At 41.4% G+C, this 22616-nt stretch overlaps 1 protein-coding gene and 1 long non-coding RNA gene across 2 annotated transcripts in view; one reads left to right on the top strand and one right to left on the bottom strand.

The window, feature by feature from the left end:
• Positions 1 to 1298: 1298 nt before the first annotated feature.
• chchd5 (coiled-coil-helix-coiled-coil-helix domain containing 5) lies at positions 1299 to 13972 on the bottom strand. The gene is made up of 4 exons (XR_506779.3): positions 13816 to 13972; positions 9104 to 9244; positions 7822 to 7973; positions 1299 to 1667 (listed from the first exon to the last, which is right to left on the bottom strand). It is a non-coding gene; the product is annotated as a coiled-coil-helix-coiled-coil-helix domain containing 5 (long non-coding RNA).
• Positions 13973 to 14062: 90 nt separating this feature from the next.
• Positions 14063 to 22616, top strand: part of atp13a1 (ATPase 13A1) — a 45144-nt gene continuing 36590 nt past the window's right edge. Inside the window, exons 1-2 of the mRNA XM_003223248.4 lie at positions 14063 to 14453; positions 21835 to 21924. Coding sequence (XP_003223296.1) covers positions 14157 to 14453; positions 21835 to 21924 — 387 coding nt within the window. The 5' untranslated portion in view covers positions 14063 to 14156. The remainder of the gene's footprint in view (positions 14454 to 21834; positions 21925 to 22616) is intronic.

Below are 22616 nucleotides of genomic sequence, written 5' to 3'. Positions count from 1 at the left end.
AATCTCTAATGTTGACATATTGCCCTCTTGTGGCCACAAACGGGATATTTAAGGAGGATAAGAATGTTAAAAGATACTGGCAGGCTATACACAAAGAAATGGAGAAAATAATCAAAAAGAAATTTGGTTTTAAGCCGGAGTATTCCCTGCTAGGAATAACGGACTTTCAGATGGACTATAATACAGAAAAGCTATTTACATATATGGCGACTGCAGCCAGGATATGTCTGGCAAAAATGTGGAAGACACAAGGAATACCATCAAAAGAAAACTGGTTTCTGAGACTTTTGGACATCCAAAATATGGACTCATTAACCCAAATGTTAAAACAGGACAATGCAACTACACGAGAGACAAATTGGACCTTATTGAGAGAATATATGGACAAAGAAAAAATGAACTGAATACAAATTACTGCAAGAAAATACCTTAGGACTCAAATGTTCCCAAGGGCGCCGTAAAAATGGATAATACTTGGAGAGAAAACTTGTTGTCATGTAAAAGATCTGGAAGGAAAATGGGGGGGGGGGGGTTCTTTTCTCTTTTTTCTTTTTTTTTTTCTTTGCCTACGGATTGCTTCGCATCCCTCTGTTAAGAACGCAAGCTTATTGAACATTAGTGTTGGAAGGAGGGAGTTTGCAGGCAATCTAGAAGCTTTTCCACATTTATTAATTTATTTTATATTTATATTTATAAACTTATAAATAAAAAGTCAAAAAAAAGGAGGATTCTTGCATTGTGTTGTTGAAGGCTTTCATGACCCGAATCACTGGGTTGCTGTGAGTTTTCCGGGCTGTATGGCCATGTTCCATACATCTCCCAACAAAGGATTCCCCCAGGCAGGAAACAGCCAGGCTTTGAACCTGCCAGGCTATTCAGTGCTAATCAAGATGGCAAATTGCAACATTCTCACTTCCAACAGACAAGAGTTCTTTCTCCCACACAGAACATTCCACAGATTTATAAACCCCACTTGCCTAGTTTCCAGCACCGCAAAACCTCTGAAGATGCCTGCCATAGATGTGGGTGAAACATCAGGAGAGAATGCTTCTGGAAGATGGCCATACAGCCCAGAAAACTCACAGCAACCCAGATTCCTACATTATTTTTCCTGTCTAAAAGAATGGTCCAAGCACCAGGAACCACAAGAAGGAAGCCCGCATCCTCCCTGCTCCAGTTTATTAACCCTTTTTTCCAAAATGCATTTTGAAACTAAGATTTATGGTGTAAATACAATTTACACTACAAATACATGTGTGCAAATGTAACAGTTACAAAAAACACCAGAATGAAAACTCTGCTTTTTCATTGATTTGCAGTTTATTGTGCCATGTCTGGATAGGTTCCAGGCAGGTATAGTAAAATACATACAATAGGTTCCAAGAGCCAGTTCTGGCTTTGCCGGTAAAGTTATGATCCCAATGTCATGCCAATGCAGCTTCTGTGATTTTTTCCTCAAGAGAAGTTGTAATTTGACATGCCAAGCAGGGACAGTGTTGGGACAACCACAGATGGTCAAATAACATTCAGGCCCGGGAAAGATTCCTGTGACCAAACAGGGTTTCGAGAATGTAGGTGCTGTTGCTGCCATTCTTGACAGAAATATTTAGTCCAATCAAAACTATGAATGAGTAGGTTACCACTGAAGAAGATATCACTGTTTTGTCCTATGAAAAAAGGAATGGGATGGGATGCCGCGGGGGGGGGGGGGGGGGGAGAGAAAATGAATAGATTTGAAGGTTATTTCAAAATATTACATTAACATTTTATTTAGCATCATCTCAGTACAACCAGAATTCCTTTAGGCCAGTGGTTCTCAACCTGTGGGTCCCCAGATGTTTTGGCCTTCAACTCCCAGAAATCCTAACAGCTGGTAAACTAGCTGGGATTTCTGGAAGTTGTAGCCCAAAACACCTGGGGACCCAAAGGTTGAGAACCACTGCTTTAGAGATATGTACATGTATAAATGTCCTCTGTGCAAGCTGACAACCCCTTTGGGTGCTGTATGGTTTGATATTTTCTTCCTTTCTCCACAGCACCCAACAATTTTTGCAGCCACCCTCCACAGCCATCTGTGCTTCAGAAAATGTGGGACACGATATGTGTCTGGCCAAGTCTCCATAACCAGAGATACAACTTTTACAGCAAATTTCAGCACTGATGCCATTATTTTTGCCTGGCTATGGGAATGCAACCAGATACTTCTCTGATCTTAATGGCTGTGTGTCATACCCCAGCCACCTTTGGCTTCTGAACTGATCCAGAAATGAACTTTGACCAGGATGAAGCTTATTCTGACTTTTTACCTAGTCCACAGAGCTCCATCCAATTACAGCTCCCAGCTGTTGATAACTCGGATGCTTCCTTAATTGGGAGAGATACTGGAAATATTACTCCTGTGGCTGAACCAGATGTTCTGAGTTCCCCAGAGAATGTGTCCTTCAACAGAAGAGAGTTTCTGCATCGCCAGATATTTGAAAAGCAAGGGCTCCGCAGGAGTAACCGCTTGGCATCTTGAGGGGATAATGGATAGGAGATTTTCCCTTGGGAACTTTTAGAGAGTTTGGCTTTCCTTCTTGTGATCAGATCTAAGTTCCATAAAAGTGTCTTGCACCGTGAACACTTTGCGGTGTCAACGTAGCTATTTCCTGAAGAAGGTTCACTGACTCTAGATCCTGTTTCTCCAAGCCAAGTTTCCTGATCCTAGCGACTAAACCGAGCCTCCAAATAGACCCGGAATACATTTACTTCCTTGCCTTGTTCCTGAATCAAGTTGGCTTCAGCTTCATCTCGTTCCTGCCTTGATATCAAAGATTTCCTAGTGACTTTGGACTTTGTTATTCAGTCTTGTTTCCTTGTTGTTCCCCGCTCAAGAACTTTCCAACAGTTTTGAGCATGTTTCGGTTTCTGGATTTTGGACAATAATATTGGACATTTCTCTTTAACTCTTTGGACTAATTCATACTTTTTCACAAAGGACTATCATCTACTCAACCTTTCTACTTATTCATTCCTGAATTAATAATTGTTTTAATAAAGATATTATAGGATTACTGGTCTCTGTCTAGTTTCCAGTGCTCGCGCTGCCTTGGGGTGCAACACTGTGACTTGAGGGCCTCCTAGTAAATCGAGGAGGGGTGTATGGCTCAGTGTAACTTAAGCCTGCATGCAGATATTTACACTATGCTAAGGGGACATCAGATTGAAGCCTAAACAGGTTAATTGCCTGATGTAGCAGTAGAATGTTTGTGTCCGCCACAACAATCTTGTGACCAGCTAATATAAACACAGGCTGCACATTTCTTATCCAGAATTCTGAAATCTGAAATACTCCAACATCTGAAACTGTTCATATTGGTGGCTGAGACAGTAACATCTTTGTATTCTAATAGTTCCTTATATTGAACAGCCTCCGGTGCACAGCAAGTTAAACCACTGAGCTGCTGAACTTGCTGACTGAAAGGTTGGCAGTTTGAATCCGGGGAGAGGGATAAGCTCTTGATGTTAGCCTCAGCTTCTGCCAACCTAGCAATTCGAAAACATGCAAATGTAAGTAGATTAATAGGTACCAGTCCAGCAGAAAAATAACGGAGCTCCATGCAGTCATGCTAGCCACATGACCTTAGAGGTGTCTATGGACAACGCCAGCTCTTCAGCTTAGAAATGGAGATGAGCACCAACCTCCAGAGTCAGACATGACTAGACTTAATGTCAAGGGAAAACCTTTACCTTTACTAGCTCCTTATACGATCTCTGTTCTGTGCACAAAAGTATTACAATTGTGTAAAAAAATACTTTCAGGCAATGAATGTAAGGTGTAAATGAAACAAATGCATTTTGTTTTTAGACTTGCGTACCATCTCCTATATATTTCATTATCTGTATAGCTGCAAATACAAATACCGTATATACTCGAGTATAAGCCGACCCGAATATAAGCCAAGGCACCTAATTTTACCACAAAAAACTGGGAAAACATTGACTCCAGTATAAGCCGAGGGTGGTAAATTTCAGAAATAAAAATAGATACCAACAAAATTACATTAATTGAGGCATCAGTAGGTTAAATGTTTTTGAATATTTACATAAAGCTCAAATTTAAGATAAGACTGTCCAACTCTGATCAAATCATTATTCTCATCTTCTTCAATGTAAATGTGCTTATGTATCCTTTTAATAATAATAGAGTAAAATAATACATGTAATAATAATAATGATAAATACAGGAAAATAATACATGTAATAATAAATAGAGTAAAATAATAAATGCAATAATATTAATAAGATCAGAGTGAAATAATAAATGTATTAATAATAAAAATAAAAAATAAAGTAAAATAAATGTAATAGTAGCAACAATAATAGAGAAAAATAATACACGTAATAATACCAATAACAATAGAGAGAAATAATAAATGTACCATATATTCTCAAGTATAAGCTGACCCAAATATAAGCCAACCCTAACCCGAATATAAGCCAAGGGGGGCTTTTTCAGTCTTAAAAAAGGGCTGAAAAACTAGGCTTATACTCGAGTATATACAGTATTCCAAAATCCAAAAAAATCTCAAATTCAAAACACTACTGGACCCAAGCCTTTTAGATAAGGGATACTCATCTGTAATATCATTTTCATTGTCAATGCTGCTGCATTTAATCTTCCTCAAATCTCATTGGCTGCACTGACCCTTGCAATATCTATTATACGCACATCTAAAATTCTGGGTAACATCACATTCATCAGAGGCCATGCTATAATAAATGTGTCAGTCCTGAAAGTGCCACAAGATTCTTTGTTGAGTTAGTGTCCTATGTACTTTACCATACAAAAATGAATGGTCATTTTTCACTCTCTCTGGAAATATAAGAAATAGAGACACTGAAAACTTAAATGTTACTTACACTCCAAGTCTCCTCCTCATCCATTAAGTTTACACAATCCATCTTAACCACAGACTTGAAAATGCTTTCTACCTTTGCTGTCATCAACTTTAAATCCTAAAGTGGCCAAACAGCATGGAAAACTCACAGCAACCTATTATTATTATTATTATTATTATTATTATTATTATTATTATTATTATTATTATTATTATTATGACACAGCAAACAAGATAGATATGCTGGATTTCATATCACAAAATCACAAGTCGAACACTTCCCAAGTGTCTAGGACTGTGTGATGTATTTTCGGATGATGCGTGCAGATCCCAGTACAGCATTATTATTATTATTATTATTATTATTATTATTAGAAACACAACAAGATGAGTCCACAGCAGACACTCTGCTGGCTGTTGTATTGGATCACACGTCGGACACTTCCCAAGTGTCTAGGACTGTGTGATGTATTGGCGAATAATGCGTGGAGATCCCAGTAAGGTGGCCTTCTGCAACTGGCAGGTGGTAATTTTATCAGCACCGATTGTGTTTAAGTGCAGGCCAGGTCACTGCACCCAGTGTACCGATCACCACTGGGACCACCTTGACTGGCTTGTGCCAGAGTCTTTGTAATTCGATCTGCTGTCACATTAACAATCCATACTTTGTTTTTTAACATGATTGTTATTATTATTATTGACACAACGACGTTGTATGACACAGCAAACAAGATAGATATGCTGGATTTCGTTTCACAAAACCACAAGTTGAACACTTCCCAAGTGTCTAGGACTGTGTGATGTATTTTCGGATGATGCATGCAGATCCCAGCAGGGTGGCCTTTTGCAGTTGGCAGATCGTAATTTTGTCAATGTCTATTGTTTCCAAATGCCGGCTGAGATCTTTTGGCACTGCACCCAGTGTGCCCATCACCACCGGGACCACCTGCACTGGTTTCTGCCAGAGTCTTTGAAGTTCAATCTTGAGGTCCTGATAGCGGCCGAGTTTTTCCTGTTGTTTTTCATCAATGTGACTGTCACCTGGGATGGCAACATCAATTATCCAAACCTTGTTCTTTTCCACAACTGTGATGTCTGGTGTGTTGTGTTCCAGAACTTTGTCCGTCTGGATTCGGAAGTCCCACAATATCTTTGCGTGTTCATTTTCCACGACCTTTGCTGGTTTGTGATCCCACCAGTTCTTTGCTGCTGGCAGGTGATACTTGAGGCATAAGTTCCAATGGATCATTTGGGCCACACAGTTGTGCCTCTGTTTGTAGTCTGTCTGTGCAATTTTCTTACAGCAGCTGAGGATATGATCAATGGTTTCGTCGGTTTCCTTGCATAGTCTGCATTTTGGGTCATCAGCTGATTTTTCGATCTTGGCCTTAATTGCATTTGTTCTGATGGCTTGCTCCTGGGCTGCAAGGATCAGGCCTTCTGTCTCCTTCTTCAGGGTCCCATTTGTGAGCCAGAGCCAGGTCTTCTCCTTATCAGCTTTTCCTTCAATTTTGTCAAGGAACTTTCCATGCAGTGTTTTGTTGTGCCAGCTGTCAGCTCTAGTTTGTAGTGTGGCTTTCTTGTACTGGTTTTTTGTCTGCTGTGCTTTGAGGAGTCTCTGATTTTTGACTTCAATCAAAGCAGGTTCTTCACTTTGCTTTACATATTCTGCCAAGGCATGTTCTTCTTCTTTGACTGCTCGTTTTACTTGCAAGAGTCCTCTGCCCCCTGATCTTCTAGGCAGATAGAGCCGGTCAACATCACTGCGAGGGTGCAGTGAATGATGAATGGTCATGAGTTTTCTTGTTTTTCTGTCCAAATTGTCCAGTTCCATCTGTGTCCAGTTTATGATGCCAGCAGTATATCTTATGACAGGTATGGCCCAGGTGTTTATGGCCTTGATGGTGTTGCCTCCATTGAGCTTGCTTTTGAGAATTTTTCTGACCCTTTGTGTTTATTCTTTACTGACCACAGTCTTCACATGTTCATGCTTGATGTTGTCCAGCTGTAATATGCCCAGATATTTATAGGCCTCTGGCTGGTGACACTTTATTGTTTGGCCATTAGGCATATTTATGCCCTCACTTTCAATGATTTTTCCCTTCTTCAATGCCACTGTCGAACACTTGTCCAAGCCAAACTCCATGCTGATATCAGTGCTAAAAATTCGGACAGTGTAAGTCAGAGACTGGATTTCAGTTTCCGTTTTTCCATACAGCTTCAGGTCATCCATGTACATCAGATGCGAAATTTTGTGAGAATTCTTAGATGTTTGAAAGCCGAGATTTGTTTTTTGTAAGATTGTTGACAGAGGGATCATGGCAATAATGAAAAGCAGAGGGGATTATTATTATTATTATTATTATTATTATTATTATTGTTATTAATTTTCTTATCTTTATCCGGCTTTTCTCCCATGGGTGGCATTCAAAGCGGCATACAATGTTAAAAACCAACAGAAATTACGAACATAAAATTCAACAAAAACATAAAAATTGAAGTAAGAGATAGCACAAAAAAGTATAGACTTAATACAAAAGAGACAAAACTTCAATTCCTGAGTATACTAAAGATATCAAATATTAGAAGAATTAGGGAAGGCAAACTCTTGCAATTAGCTTACATACTTTGGCTGCCTTCCATTTCATGAATCCTGTTTCCCCAAATAATGTAACACACATTTGTCATTTCCTCTAAGTAAAACTGTCCCTGCTACTTTTAGTGAAAGTCACACAGATCTTCAGCATTCTTCCATGGATCCCTTCTCCTTGGCAGAACACTGAGGAACGTTCCATGCCATTGTGACAGCTTGGCAAGAGAAACAGCTAAACAGCTAAAATCCCATCTCATGTTTTATTTCTCAACATCCCATTCTCTTTAGATGAGCACCTCACAAGCATGCAAATGCAGTTGAGTACTGCAATTCAGCTGAGGCACCAACCTTAGGTGGCCAGTTTGACTTTGTCAGCACAGAGTAAGAACTGCTGGACATGTTCTGTGCAGTTGATCACGGACGTCTGGTTTAATTTAAGGCACTGTTCGAAAGCAGCAAATGGTTCGGCACAATCCTGACGAATCTTCTGTACAATTGGGCTGCAACAAAAGCCAAACACATATGTAAAAAGAGCAAGGGCAAGGAAGGGCAGGGCCAGAGCTCATACAGGCAGTCCTCAAGTTATGAACAAGATAGGTTCTGTAGGTTTAAGTTGAATTTGTATGTAGGTTGGAACAGGTGTGTTTCTTAAGTGTAACTTCAGCCATATAGATAAGCTTTTGATAGCATAGAGAAGGGTTCACACCCCTGTGTGTTTGTTTGGCTGTCTGTGCCTCTGTTCAGAAGATTTCACCTCTCTTTCTGTTCCTGTGAGAATTGGATTTTGAAAAATTTGATTGGTGAGAAAACTTCAGTGGAGACACGCTTTCCCCATGATAACTCTTCCAGGAGTAGATTTCCTTTGCATGTTTATAACTCAGGGACTGCCTGTATTTTGAATCTCTTGGGTTTGTCTTATCTATAAAATAAGTATGAGAGTATTTAACTGCAAGACTGAGACCACAAATATATTCCAGATATTCAGGGAATATTAAATATGATCATTAACTCCTTAGGAGCCCACAGTGGGTTAATCCCTTGTGCTGGCAGGACTGATGACTTGAAGGTTGGGTTGCTGATCTGAAGGTTGCTGGTTCGAATCCAACCCGGGGAGAGCGTGAATGAGCTCCCTCTATAAGCTCCAGCTCCATGCGGGGACATAAGAGAAGCCTCCCACCAAGATGGTAAAAACATCAAAACATCCAGGCATCCCCTGGGCAACATCCAGCCAATTCTCTCACATCAAGAAGCGACTTACAGTTTCTCAAGTCACTTCTGACATGAAAAAAAATTAACTCCTTAGCCAAAATTCATCTTTTTTACCACAGACCCTTCTCTCAAAGATTGTCCCAAGTCTCCAGGATGGCAAGATTCGTTCAAAGTGGTTTTGCCATTGCTTTCCTCTGAGGCTGAGAGTGTGACTTGCCCTAGGTCACCCAGTGGGTTTCTAGGCTAAGTAGAAATTTGAACCCCGTTCTTCAGAATCCTATTCCAATGCTTAGACACCACATGCTCTCATAAAGAGGGAGGGAGAGACAAAAAAAGAAGATAAGATTTTGAAGAGACATGTTTATCCTATATATAGGGGCTAGATCCTTGCTAAATGGTGCTTTTTCTTTAGGAAACTTACTGTGAAGAGGTGCACTTGGCCATTTCTACTTTGAGCTGGTGACAGTCCTGCTGCCAGGAGGAAGGGTTGGTGGCGACACACTGGCCATACGCCTCTGTTTCTTTGCGACAGTGCCGTGCAGTCACCTCCAGAGCTGCCTGCCTGTTGGGATGGAGACAGGATGCTGTTAATGAAGAAAAGAAGAAGCAAAAACATGTAGGACAACAGACAAAATGCTACAGAAATTCAATGGAAGAACAGCAGTTGGGTAATAATAGTAGTAATAATGATAATAATACATTTTATTGTTTATCCGCCTCTCCCGTTGGCTCAAGATGGGGTACAACAAAGTCAAAGCATTTGAATATAAAATACATATAATAAAAGACATAGATAAAAAGACACCAACATAAAAAACATACACCAAACACATATACAAAATCAATATTTAGCAGCAATAGAATATAAATCAAAACTCAGAATTGATAGTTGACTGGGTAGGCCTGATGGAAGAGATAGGTCTTCAAATGTGTTTTACATTTCAATAGCTTGTTTAGACATCAGATCCTTTCCGACAGTCTTGGGACAGCTGATGAAAAGTTCCTCTGAGTGATGGTTGCCAGTGGGGTTCTGGATGGTTGCCGTAGTTGACCCCCCAGAGGACCTAAGTGTCCTAAAGGGTGGATTATATGGGAGAAAGTGATTCTGTAGGGAACATGGATGTAGTAATCCACGTAGTAATCCACGTAGGACTTTGTGCACCAAAAGCACTAGCAAAGCATCCCTGACAGATGGCCACCCAGCCTCAATGTTAATAATAATAATAATAATAACAATAATAATAAAAAGAGGGTTGGAAGAGACCCTTTGGGCCATTTAGTCCAACCCCCTTCTGCCTTTGTGCACCAAAAGCACTAGCAAAGCATCCCTGACAGATGGCCACCCAGCCTCAATGTTTATTGATTTTATTTATTTACATCACTTTTACCCAGCCCTTCTCACCCAGAGGGACTCAGGGCGGCTTACAACAGTTGGCAATTATATTGCCCAAAATATATTCAATAAAATAGTACAGTAGAGTCTCACTTATCCAACAATCGCTTATCCAACGTTCTGGATTATCCAACGCATTTTTGTAGTCAATGTTTTCAATATATCGTGATATTTTGGTGCTAAATTCGTAAGTACAGTAATTACTACATAGCATTAGTGTGTAATGAACTACTTTTTCTGTCAAATTTGTTGTATAACATGATGTTTTGGTGCTTAATTTGTAAAATCATAATCTAATTTGATGTTTAATAGGCTTTTCCTTAATCTCTCTTTATTATCCAACATATTCGCTTATCCAACATTCTGCCGGCCCGTTTATGTTGGATAAGTGAGACTCTACTGTAACAGAATCCATAAACAATAAAACAGTACCGCATTAATTAAAACTCTAATTAAAAACTGTTAAACGATGAATTATAAAATTTAAAATGCATATATAGTTAAGTTCGTCCACTAACACCTTCTCGTACGCCTTGATTCACGTCATATCGACCTCAGAAGTTACTCCTCAAACGCTTAATGTTAATAATAATAATAATAATAAAGAGGGTTGGAAGAGACCCCTTGGGCCATTTAGTCCAGCCCCCTTCTGCCTTTGTGCACCAAAAGCACAAGCAAAGCACACCTGACAGATGGCCACTCAGCCTCAATGTTAATAATAATAATGTTAATAATAATTATAATTATCCTAGACACTTGGGAAGTGTTCGATTTGTGATTTTGTGATACGAAATCCAGCATGTCTATCTTGTTTGCTGTGTCATAATAATAATAATAAAATAATAATAATAATAATAATAATAATAATAATAATAATAATAATAATAATAGGGGTTTTAAGAGAAGAAGAGACCCCTTGGGACATTTAGCCCAACCCCTTTCTGCCCTTGTGCTGTGGGGGCCGGACTAAATGGCTTCGATGGGCCGCATCCGGCCCCCGGGCCTTAGTTTGGGGACCCCTGCCATAGACTGTTGTACATGGAAATAATGGTAGTAACAAGAAATTCTTGATAGGATTCACAGTTTGTCTGGTTATGCTGGTTTGTGATTAGAACTACTGTACAGTATATAATAAAAGTTCATTTTTTGTTCAACAATAAATGTGAATTCTTCTTTGTGGAAAAATAAGACACCCTCTGAAAATAAGACCTAGCGCATCTTTGGGAGCAGAAATTAATATAAGACACTGTCTTATTTTCGGGGAAACACGGTATGAGAATCCACGGTTGATGGAGATAGCAACCATCTCAAGCCTCCTCTATTTAATGTTTTATCTGTTTTATAATGTATCGGTCTATTTCCTGAAGTGTATGTCTTCTTTGGTTTACAGTTTTCTTAGCTCTATGTACTTGAAGCAGTGGGTGGGGCGGCAGACCATGCGACTGGTTCTGTGACTATTTAGAATGCAGTTTAAAAAGGATGACAGTTGAGGAATGACAGTTGATGCTTCCGTCTGTTTGTGTACAGAAGCCAGTGTTAGGAAGACAGTTGAGTCCCTTGGAAGTAGACTGTTATGAAAGAGAGCTGTACAGAGCAATATGGTTTTGAAGAGATTGTTAAAGATACAAACTGAAACGTTTTAAAGTTTAACCTGACAAGAAATGTACCTGTATATTTAAATACATGAAGTTATGAGTAAAACAAACACATTATTTTAAAGAAGTCTCATTTAATCTTTGTCTGCTGAAAGCGTTGAGTAGAAACAAGATAATTATGTGCCTAGTGATCTTCCATTACCCAATAAACTAAAGGAACACCTCTGAAACTCTGCTACCCAATAGGTTATGATTTTTTTAAAAAATAATTTTTATTAAAGAATTTTCAGTTACGTGCATTAAAAACTAGGGTTATAGAGTGGGGAAAGGGGGGCCCAATAGGTTATGATCTTAACAGGTCAAAATGCCCATTAGGTTGTGATCCTTCACGCAAGATATAGTTAATGGTGTGAAATTTACAACCAAAGCTGTAGGATGATGGCAACTTTGGGCTATGTTTCCTCTCTCAACCTGACCTATCTCACAAGGTTGTTTTGAGGATGAAGTGGGGAGGAAGAAAGCCATGCACACCTCTCCAAAGAAAGGCAAATTGCAAAGGCAACTGACAAACTGATACATGTTAAGCCTTGAGACTGGAGCTACACTGCCTTATACCCCAGGGTCTGTTCATATGTTGTTGTTTATTCGTTCAGTCACTTCCAACTCTTCGTGACCTCATGGACCATCCCACACCAGAGCTCCCTGTTGGCCATGGCCACCCCCATCTCCGTCAAGGTCAAGCCAGTCACTTCAAGGATACCATCCATCCATCCATCTTGCCCTTGGTCGGCCTCTCTTCCTTTTTCCCCAGCATCATTCTCTTCCCCAAGCTTTCCTGTCTTCTCATGATGTGGCCAAAATACTTCATATTTGCCTCTAATATCCTTCCCACTAGTGAGCAGCTGGGCATTATTTCCTGGAGGATGGACTGGTTGGTCCAAAGCACTCTCAGAATATTCCTCCAACACCACAGTTCAAAAGCGTCTATCTTTCTTCTCTCAGCCTTCCTTATGGTCCAGCTCTCGCATCCATAGGTTACTATGAGGAAAACCATTGTTTTAACTATGTGGACCTTTGTTGCCAGTGTGATGTCTCTACTCTTCACTATTTTATTGGTCATTGCTCTCCTCCCAAGACGTAAACGTCTTCTGATTTGTGATGCTGCCCACATCTGAAGTAATCTTCGCACCTGGAAATACAGTCTGTCACTGCCACCATGTTTTCTCCCTCTATCTGTCATTTATCAATCAGTCTGGTTGCTATAATCTTGGGGTTTTTTTATGTTCAATTGCAACCTAGCTTTTCCATTTTCTTCTTTCACCTTGGTTAGAAGGTTCCTCAGCTCCTTCTCGCTTTCAACCATCAAAGTGGTAAGGTAAAGTTAAAGGTTTTCCCCTGACGTTAAGTCTAGTCGTGTCCAACTCTGGCGGTTGGTGCTCATCTCAATTTCTAAGCCCAAGAGCCGGCGTTGTCTGGAGACACCTCCAAGGTCATCTGGCCAGCATGACTGCATGGAGGGTCATTACCTTCCTGCTGGAGCAGTACCTATTGATCTACTCACATTTGCATGTTTTTAAACTGCTAGATTGGCAGAAGCTGGGGCTAACAACGGGAGCTCACCCGCACATCAGATTTGAACAGGTGACCCTTCAGTCAGCAAGTTCAGCAGCCCAGCAGTTTAATCTGCTGAGCCACCGGAGACTCCTATCAGAGTGGTATCATCTGCATCTCTAAGGTTGCTAATGTTTCTTCCAGCAATTTTAACTCCAGCCTTGGATTCATCAAGCCGAAGGTTCATCTACTCCAGTCCAAATCCGATAATCTGGGACCAGATCCTGGGATATAGGGCAGTGTAGATCCAGCCGGAGAGTTACCCTCCTCAGACCCAGCTTGTGGAGCGTGGCTCCCAACTTCTGGCCCGCCAAGTGTGTTGGACTTCAACTCCCAGAATTCCTGATCATTGGACCAGCTGGCCGGGGTTTCTGGGAAATGGGGTCCATAAACTGGAGGCTAGGAGGTTTAGTGGGAGAGGATGCTAGACTATACAGGTTTTGGCTTGGATCCTACTGGGCTTTAAATCAAAGAGTGAAGGAGGAGCGGGGATCCCTCATTCGCTTGGGGAAAACCGGAAGACCGCACACTCACATGCTGATCCTTGAAGGACAAACTCAGTCTCTTCTTCCCCCTCTGCCGGCAACGCATGCGCCTTCACGACCACGGGGGCTGACTCGTTTGCGCATGCTCAGTAGGGCTCCACGCCACCGCAGCCATGACACCAGAGGAGTGGTGTCCCCTTTGGGCGCATGCGCGAACCGGAGTCCGTCCATCCACCCCGTGGCGGTGAGACACGAGCCGGAAGCTGGTTTCCAGGCGGGGCTGCGCATGCGCAGCTGGGAAGCGAAGGGAGTGAGCATGCGCGGAGGGAGGCCAACGGCCGCTTCCTGAGGTAGAAGTGGCGCGGAGGGAGGGAGTGAGCCGGCTTCAGGATGGCGGCGTCGGCGTCCGGTTTGGGGCCGGGGGACGAGCTCGTGCAGGAGGTGGTCCCATACCGGCGCCGGTCCCGGCTGCTGTGGGGGACGGTACTGCCCTTCTGCGTGCTGTACCCGCTGTGGCTGTGGATATGGGGGCGGTGCGCATGCGCGTGGGCCTGGGGGGGCAGCCCCGGCTCCGAGACCCCCGAGGCCGCCCTTCTGGCCCTCGCCGCCATCGGGGCCGCCCACCTGCTCACCGCCCTCGCCGGACTCTGGAGCGTCAGCGTCCACTGCCTCCTCTACTGCTGCTGGGTCAGTCCAGGGCGCTGGGGAAAAGTGGCTGAAGGGACGGAGGGCACCTCGGGGGGCGGGGGGTGCCATGGTAACGTCCGAGGTCTTCCCTACACTGGGTTGCTGTGAGTCTTTCGGACGTTATGGCCATGTTCCGGAAGCATTCTCTCCTGACGTTTCGCCTACATCTAGGGCAGGCATCCTGAGAGGTTGTGAGGTCTGTTGGAAATTAGGACAGTGGGGTTTATATCTCTGGAATGTCCAGGGTGGGAGAAAGAACTCTAGTCTGCTTGAGGCAAGTGTGAATGTTGCAATTGACCACCTTGATCACAAGTTAATGACCTTCCTGCTGCTTCCTGCTTGGGGGAATCCTTTGTTGGGAGATGTTAGCTGGCCCTGGTTGTTTCATGTCTGTTGTTCTTTATTTACTGTTCTAGTTTAGAGTTTTTTTAAAATACAGAAAAAATGCAAAGATACAGAATGGGGGATGCCTGGCTCGACAGCAGTACGTGTGAAAAAGATCTTGGAGTCCTCGTGGAGAGGAACGTGAACATGAGCCAACAATGTCATGCAGCAAAAAGCCAGTGGGATTTTGGCCTAAATAAATAGGAGTCTAGTTTCCAGGGAAGTCATGCTACCCCTATATCCTGTCTTGGTCAGACCTGGAATCACACTGTGTCCAATTCTTTGGGCACCGCAATTAAAGGGAGATGTTGACAAACTGAAATGTGTCCAGAGAAAGGTGACTAAAATGAATAAGGGTCTGGAGAACAAGCCCTACGAGGAGCAGCTTAAAGAGCTGGGCATGTTTAGTCTGTAGAAGAGAAGGCTGAGAGGAGACATGATGAGGGCCATGTATAAATATGTGAGAGGAAGTCATAGGGAGGAGGGAGGAGGCTTGTTTTCTGCTGCCCTGGAGACTAGGATGCGGAACAATGGAGTCAAATTACAGGAAAGGAGATGCGACCTGAACATTAGAAAGAACTTCCTGTGAGAGCTGTTCAGCAGTGGAACTGTCTGCCTCCGGAGTGTGGTGGAGGCTCCTTTGGAGGCTTTTAAACAGGCTGGATGGCTATCTGTCAGGTGTGCTTTGAATGCGATTTTCCTGCTTCTTGGTAGGGGTCTTGACCCGTGGGGTCTCTTCCAACTCTGATTTAAGGGCCCAATGCTGTGAAACACTAATTAAAAGGCCAATAAAATACATTAAAAAACACCCTGATAACGAACTTGAAGGGCCTTCACAACTTTTGGATATCACCAATTTCCTCCAAAGACTTCCTAGAAAAGGAAGGTTTTTAGATTCTTTCTGAATGCCAACATTATACAGCTTTAGAAAGTGGATTTGTGTGAGACAGGATAACAGGTGTGCCCTTTTTCTCAAGTCTGGGAGTGGCAGGAGTTCTTTGTTTTTGGTTTAGGTTATTCTTGCTGCATTAAACCCGTCAAACTTGCTTTCTTCAAACCCACTACCCTGTTTCTTTAGTGCCCTGGGAAGTAATTTTGATGTGTATTTCCAACAAATGCCAGATGCTAGACTAAGAAACTGGCAACACCATCTCTGAGTGTTTCTTGTCTTAGAGACTCCTATGAAAGTCATGGGGTCACCATTAGTCACCAGGAAATATGAAGGCATACATACACATTTGAAAGTTATGAACCATATAATTCTTTCAATTAGGTAGATTTGGTTGAATTGTTGCCTTTCAAATTAGTAGTGGAAAGAGCCACAGTGCTGTAAAAGATCAGTATGCTGAAAATCCTAGCTTAGTGCCTAAGTCATAAAGTCACAGGTAGCAAGGCCCATTGAAGCCTGGGAAAGCTATTACCAGAGTAGGAATGCCATGAATTTATAAGCATTTATCTTGCTGCTTAACCACAGAAGGGCTGGCAAATAATTATTTACAAGCTTATCATAAAACAAGGAGGCTGAATTGCATGAGATGCCAGGCTTTGTGGTGGGAGTGAGAACTGAAGCATCCTCTCTGTTGCACTGATGTCTGAAATTCCAGCTGGCCATTTTGCAGTCTGGGGGTGGAAAAGGGAATAGGAATCGAGGCACACTGTAATAGCAGTCCATTGTGGTTGCATTCAGTTCTCAGATTTTCTTCCACTGTGAACAGCCAACTCAATGCTCAGCTCTTATTTATGTCCTAAGATGTACAACTGGAAGATTGTGTGGGTTGTGGTGGTTAGGTGTTAAAGTTTGCAGGTAGAATTAGAAGTGGAAATCACAGAGGTTTACGGAGTTCATGTCTATAGCTGTTTGTTATTGCCATTATTAGTGAAATATGTACCTACTCTTTTGGCCCAAAACACAAGATATGTGAAATAAGGACCAGCTGGTGTAATGTTTTGCATGTTGGGAGTAGGACTCTAGAGGCTAGAGTTTGCATTTCTGATCACCCGTGGAAACCCATTTTGAACAACTTGGTCTCAGAAGAAAGAAATGACAAACCCTTTCTGAACAAATCTTGATAAGAAATCCCAAGAATAGGGTCACCATAAGTCTTGAAGATACCCAAAAATGTCCCCAATGACATCATTTTTGAAGTAATCAATATGTAAAATATATAACTCATAAGTTAAAACACTGGGCTGGAGACCGAAAAGTCCTAGGTTCAAACCCCAGGAGCGGCGTGAGCCGCCGCTGTTAGCTCCAGCTCCTGCCAACCTAGCAGTTCGAAAACTTGCCAATGTGAGTAGATCAATAGGTACCGCTCCGGCAGGAAGGTAACGGCGCTCGATGCAGTCATGCCGGCCACATGACCTTGGAGGTGTCTACAGACAACGCCGGCTCTTGGGCTTAGAAATGGAGATGAGCACCAACCCCCAGAGTCAGACATGACTGGACTTAACGTCAGGGGAAACCTTTACCTTTTTTATAACTCATAAACTTGTACTATGAAGTTCTTGCAAATCTTTACCATATGAATGATCTGTTTGTTGTCGAAGGCTTTCATGGCCGGAATCACTGGGTTGCTGTGAGTCTTCCAGGCGGTATAGCCATGTTCCAGAAGCATTCTTTCCTGACGTTTCACCCATTATGGCAGGCATCCTCAGAGGTTGTGAGGTATATTGGAAACTAGGCAAGGGAGGTTTATATATCTGTGGAAGTTCCAGGGTGGGAGAAAGAACTCTTGTCTGTTGGGGGCAAGTGTGAATGCTGTAATTAATCACCTTGGTTAGCATTTAATGGCCTTGCAGCTTTAAGACCTGGCTGATTCCATCCTGGGGGAATCCTTTCTTGGAAGGTGTTAGCTGGCCCGGATTGTTTCATGTCTGGAATTCCCCTGTTTATAAAGTATTGTTCTTTATTTACTGATTTTAGAGGGTTTTTTTAGTACAGGTAGCCGGATTTTGTTCATTTTCATGGTTTCCTCCTTTCGGTTGAAATTGTCCACATGCTTGCGGATTTCAATGGCTTCTCTGCATAGTCTGACATAGTGGTTGTTAGAGCAGTCCAGCATTTCTGTCTTCTCAAATAATAGACTGTCCAGGTTGGTTTATTAAGTGTTCTGCTATGGCTGACATCTCCGGTTGAGTTAGTCTGCACTGCCTTTCATATTCCTTGATTCATGTTTGGGCGCTGCGTTTGGGGTTCCCTATGTAGACTTGTCCACAGCTGCATGATATATGGCAGACTCCTGCAGAGTTGAGAGGATCCCTCTTGTCCTTTGCTGAACTCGAGGATGCCTGCTATAGATGTGGGTGAAACATCAGGAGAGAATGCTTCTGGAACATGGCTATACAGCCTGGAAAACTCACAGCAACCCAGTGATCTCATTGTTTGTGTAATAACCCCCTTTCTCCCAACATGGGATCCCAACTATCAGACAGCCTTTTAAATAACAGTTTAAAAGCTTTCAATATAAAAGTGAAAACACAATGAAATCAAACTTCTATTTTGAAAAATATCAATTAAAAAAGCAGGTTAAAAGCACATTTTCAAAACAAAAGAATAAGAGCAATGCCACATTAAAATCTCTGCCTGCTACAACATACCCATATTTCCTCAAGTCTAGTGTGCTATCAAATGTAATGTGCAAGTCAGTTTTGAGGTGTGCATTACAAAAAAAAAAAAGGTTGTTAAAGAAGAAAAGAGAAGTGACGGAGGGGCACGGGCCCCTTTGGCACACGATTGTAGTACACCATCGAATGTAATCTGCATCTTCATTTTATTAAACAATTAAGTCAAAAAGGATGTACATTACATTTGAATAAATATGATATTAAAATCCAAAAACCTTCTTAAATTAAAAGACCTTTACCTGCTGGTAGAAAGGCAAGGGGAGGGACCCAGCCAGCCCTCTCGAGGAAGGAAAATACTTGAAAAGCTACTTTGAATCCTTAGGTAAAGGTAAAGGTTTCCCCTGATGTTAAGTCCAGTCATGTCTGACTCTGGGGGTTGGTGCTCATCTCCATTTCTAAGCCGAAGAGCTGGCGTTGTCCGTAGACATCTCCAAGGTCATGTGGCCAGCATGACTGCATGGAACGCCATTTGAATCCTTATATTGGGAGAAAGGCAGGATAAAAATTAAGTAAATAAATCAAATCATAAATATTCCCTTATCTTTGTAAACCATTATTCAGCAAGGCATTCACTGGGTCCCATTCAACCCTCTTACAAGCTATTGCTTTTGTACAGAATTTTAATCTATTAATAGATCAAAGTAATTCAGTGGCAAGGAACTTTTTTTTATTCCATTTGGGGGAGGTGGCCATCAGAAATTCACGGGTCCCTCCTTGGTTCTCATGGCCCTGGATTAATGGACTTGCTGACCCCCTTTCCTATAGGCTCTGATCGGCTCTACATATCTGTGGCTCAAAATATTCCACAAAAAACCTCCATGTCATATGCCAAACACTATGCTGATGTGTAGTCATAAGCTGATGTAGCCTCCAGTCATTTCTTCAGGATCTCTCTGGCACACGCTTGATTTGTTGGTTAATTTATATAAGGGACACAATTTTCATACATCATTGTGTATAAAGGGGCTTGAGCACCCACAAATGGTTGTATCCACTTAATTTCCCCCAGAAATGCGACAGAAGCCAGTGAAGCTATTTCAAAGGAGTTATATTATCTCTATAACTTGTCCTAGTCAGCTACCTGGCTGAGGCATTTTGGGTGTGCTGGATTTTCCAAAGGGTTTATTTTTTTAAAAGAACATGATTTTAAACTTATTTTAATTGTTATTTTTAACCAATCATACAATTGTTTTTGTTTTTAATTTTAAAAATCCTTTGCAATTTAAAAAGCAGTTAGTATAGAAATGCTTTCAAAATGAGTTTTTCATGACACCTATTAACAAAGAAAAGATTACAAAAGGTTGAATGGTATCCTGAGACAATTCACATAGTTAAAATTCAGATAGAGAAAAAAATTCCACAATTCATGTAGTTTTTTATCGTAAGGGACAGGGTTTACCCATTTTGTAAAGATTGATACAAAAGGACTTAAAAGGGGAATGGGTGTAAAGCCTCAGACCCAAGAAGGCAGCTTTTCTAAAGCCCAAGAGCAAGGGAATAATTAAGGCTTCACCCCAAAATCTGAATAGTTTGTTACATTACATGGGATTATCTTGTAAATATTGCCCAATCATGATTTATGTCTTTAGAGATAATGTTTAAAATTGGTGCCAGTTTTCAAGTAGATTGGTGTTCGCCAATATCTTTGCTGAGATAGGTGTACTCTTAAAAAATGCTTTTACATTTCTCTTCCCCTCTTTCTTTTTAAATCAGGAACCACTGCTGATCAGATTATAAAGCCCTAACATTGGTTAGTTGCATTCCTCCAACAGTGATTTAGACCTAATTAATTCTACTGCAGTGGAATTAAATAATGTACTCAGCTGTTTTCCTCCTGGCTCAGAAATTAACCTGGTTCTAATTGTAGAACAGGACTGATGAGGGACTTTTCAGAACTTGAGAATACATAAATAAATTGCCCTATTGTCTCTTCACAGAGAGCACAGACATCTTCATGTTTCTGCTTCCATCCAAGTCTGTGACTGAATTCATTTACTTTCTTATCATAATTTTAACTTTCCAGAAATCAGTTTCATGAGCACAAGTAGTTTAATTATAGAGACTTTAGTGCAATGGCAACAGCTCAAAATTGCTTTTTCCGTTCTCAAAATCCCTACTAATGAAACAAAATTAAATGATGGTTTGTAATTACTTATTTAAATTAGGCTTTCAATCAGGCTTGAAATTAGCCTCCTGAGGCAATCACTGCACTCTATCTTGTATATCTGAAACCTGTGCAAAAAAAAAAAAAATCAGATGGGCAGGTGGGCAACCAAGCTATGTGCTTTTACTCATAATTAGGTCCCCTTTAGTTCATTGAAAAGTATATGCAGAGCAGCCTGCTGTTATCAGTCTAATTTCAGAAGTCTTCTACAAGAATCATAAAATAATAGAAGAGACTGCTTGTGTCACCCAGTCCAACCCCCTGCCATGCAGGAAAAATATAATCAAATTACCCCTGACAGATGGCCATCCAGCCTCTGTTTAAAAGTCTCCAAGGAAGAAGCTTCCACCACACTCTGAGGCAAAGAGTTCGACCGTTGAACAGTTCTTACAGTCAGGAAGTTCTTCCTAATGTTCAGGTGGTATCCTCCTTGTAATTTGATTAAATTTCTCCAAGTCCTAGTTTCCAAGGCAGCAGAAAACAAGCCTGCTCCAGCTTCCTTATAACATCCTTTCACATGTTTATACATGGCAATCATGTCTCAGCCTTCTCTTCTACAGGCTAAACATACCCAGCTCTTTAAGCCGCTCCTCATAGGGTATGGTCTCCAGACCTTGGATCATTTTAGTTGCCCTCCTCTGGATGCGTTCCAGCTTGTCAATATCCCTATTGAATTGTGGTGCCCAGAATTGGATACAGTATTCTAGGTGAAATCTGACCAAAGCAGAATAGAAAGGCATCATTACTTCCCTTGATTCTAGACACTATCCCTTTTGATGCAGCCCAAAATCCCATTGGCTTTTTAAACCACTGCATCACATTCCTGGCTCATGTTCAACTTACGATCTAATAAGACTCCAAAATTTCTTTCACACTCACCACTGTGTCTTATCCTGATTACCTCAAGTTCATCTAGTTAAATAGGCCCCTTAAGAACCTTCTCGAGGTGAGACAGTGATGTAGCAATGTGTGGCAGTGTAGATCTCTTTAAAGAAGGGGACTCCTGCAAGAAATTTAGCAAGAGGACAGGTAAATGGTTCATTCAAATGAACAGCCTTACCACGAACTTTAGAAACATACAGTGTGTCTGCCCCTTACACACACACAATGCAGCTTTTCAATATTCTCCTCTTGTACATTGTGCTTACTAACTTTTGATTTCCTTAGTTCAAACTCTAAAACCTGGCTTTTCTGTTGTGTGTGTTTCAGGTGCGTTGTCCAAGGAAGGCCACATTGGCAAAAGTGGTGCCAACGCCAAATAATGGTTCTGCAGAATTAGTACCACTTCATCGAGACCAGGTAAAATTGGTTTGGGACAATGTACAGTTTCCCTTCGTGGAAACCTTGAATATCCCATTTCAGTTTGACATTGATTGGACACTGGACAGTATGATGTATCAGTGTAGGTAGTTAGATGTCATGAAATATGGACTTTGTGGCTAATATAATGCAAGAGATGTGTAGGCAGTGGTTGGATCCTGAGATCTCTAATGCGATTGGCGGCACTTATTCGAACATGTTTCTGTGGCAGCACCTCCTGAACGAAGAATGGAGGGGAATGTATGTTTTACTTCCACTGCCATCCCTATATTATTCTAGCAGTTTTTCACTTTTCTCAAGAAGTTTAGAGAAATTTGAAGACTGTGGCAGGACTTGCAAACAATTGATGTCTCCCAACATTTGAACCCCAAGCAAGAACATTCAGTGATGAGAGTATTAATTAGGATCCAAGCATAGGTTTTAAGAATGTTAATTTAAACTAATTTATCCCTCCAAGTTACTTCAGTCATTTCCTTTTTCTTTCTTTCTTTTAAGTTGGAATTTTCTATCAGCTTCAGGACTATTGTTCATGCCTTGAAAAAAGTATGTCTTGGCTGCTGGGTTTTGCTCCTCCCTGTAATTCAGGAGTGAGAATGCTGCAGTTTCTTAGGTGATGTGAGACTTAAGTTCCCATCATCCATAACCAAGATAACCATAACCAAGGCAAAGAA

Source organism: Anolis carolinensis, chromosome 2 (assembly GCF_035594765.1).
Source record: "Anolis carolinensis isolate JA03-04 chromosome 2, rAnoCar3.1.pri, whole genome shotgun sequence".
NCBI classification, from domain to species: Eukaryota; Metazoa; Chordata; class Lepidosauria; order Squamata; family Dactyloidae; genus Anolis; species Anolis carolinensis.
The sequence above is the reverse complement of the archived record's forward strand: the minus strand, read 5'-3'. Positions and strand labels throughout refer to the sequence as shown.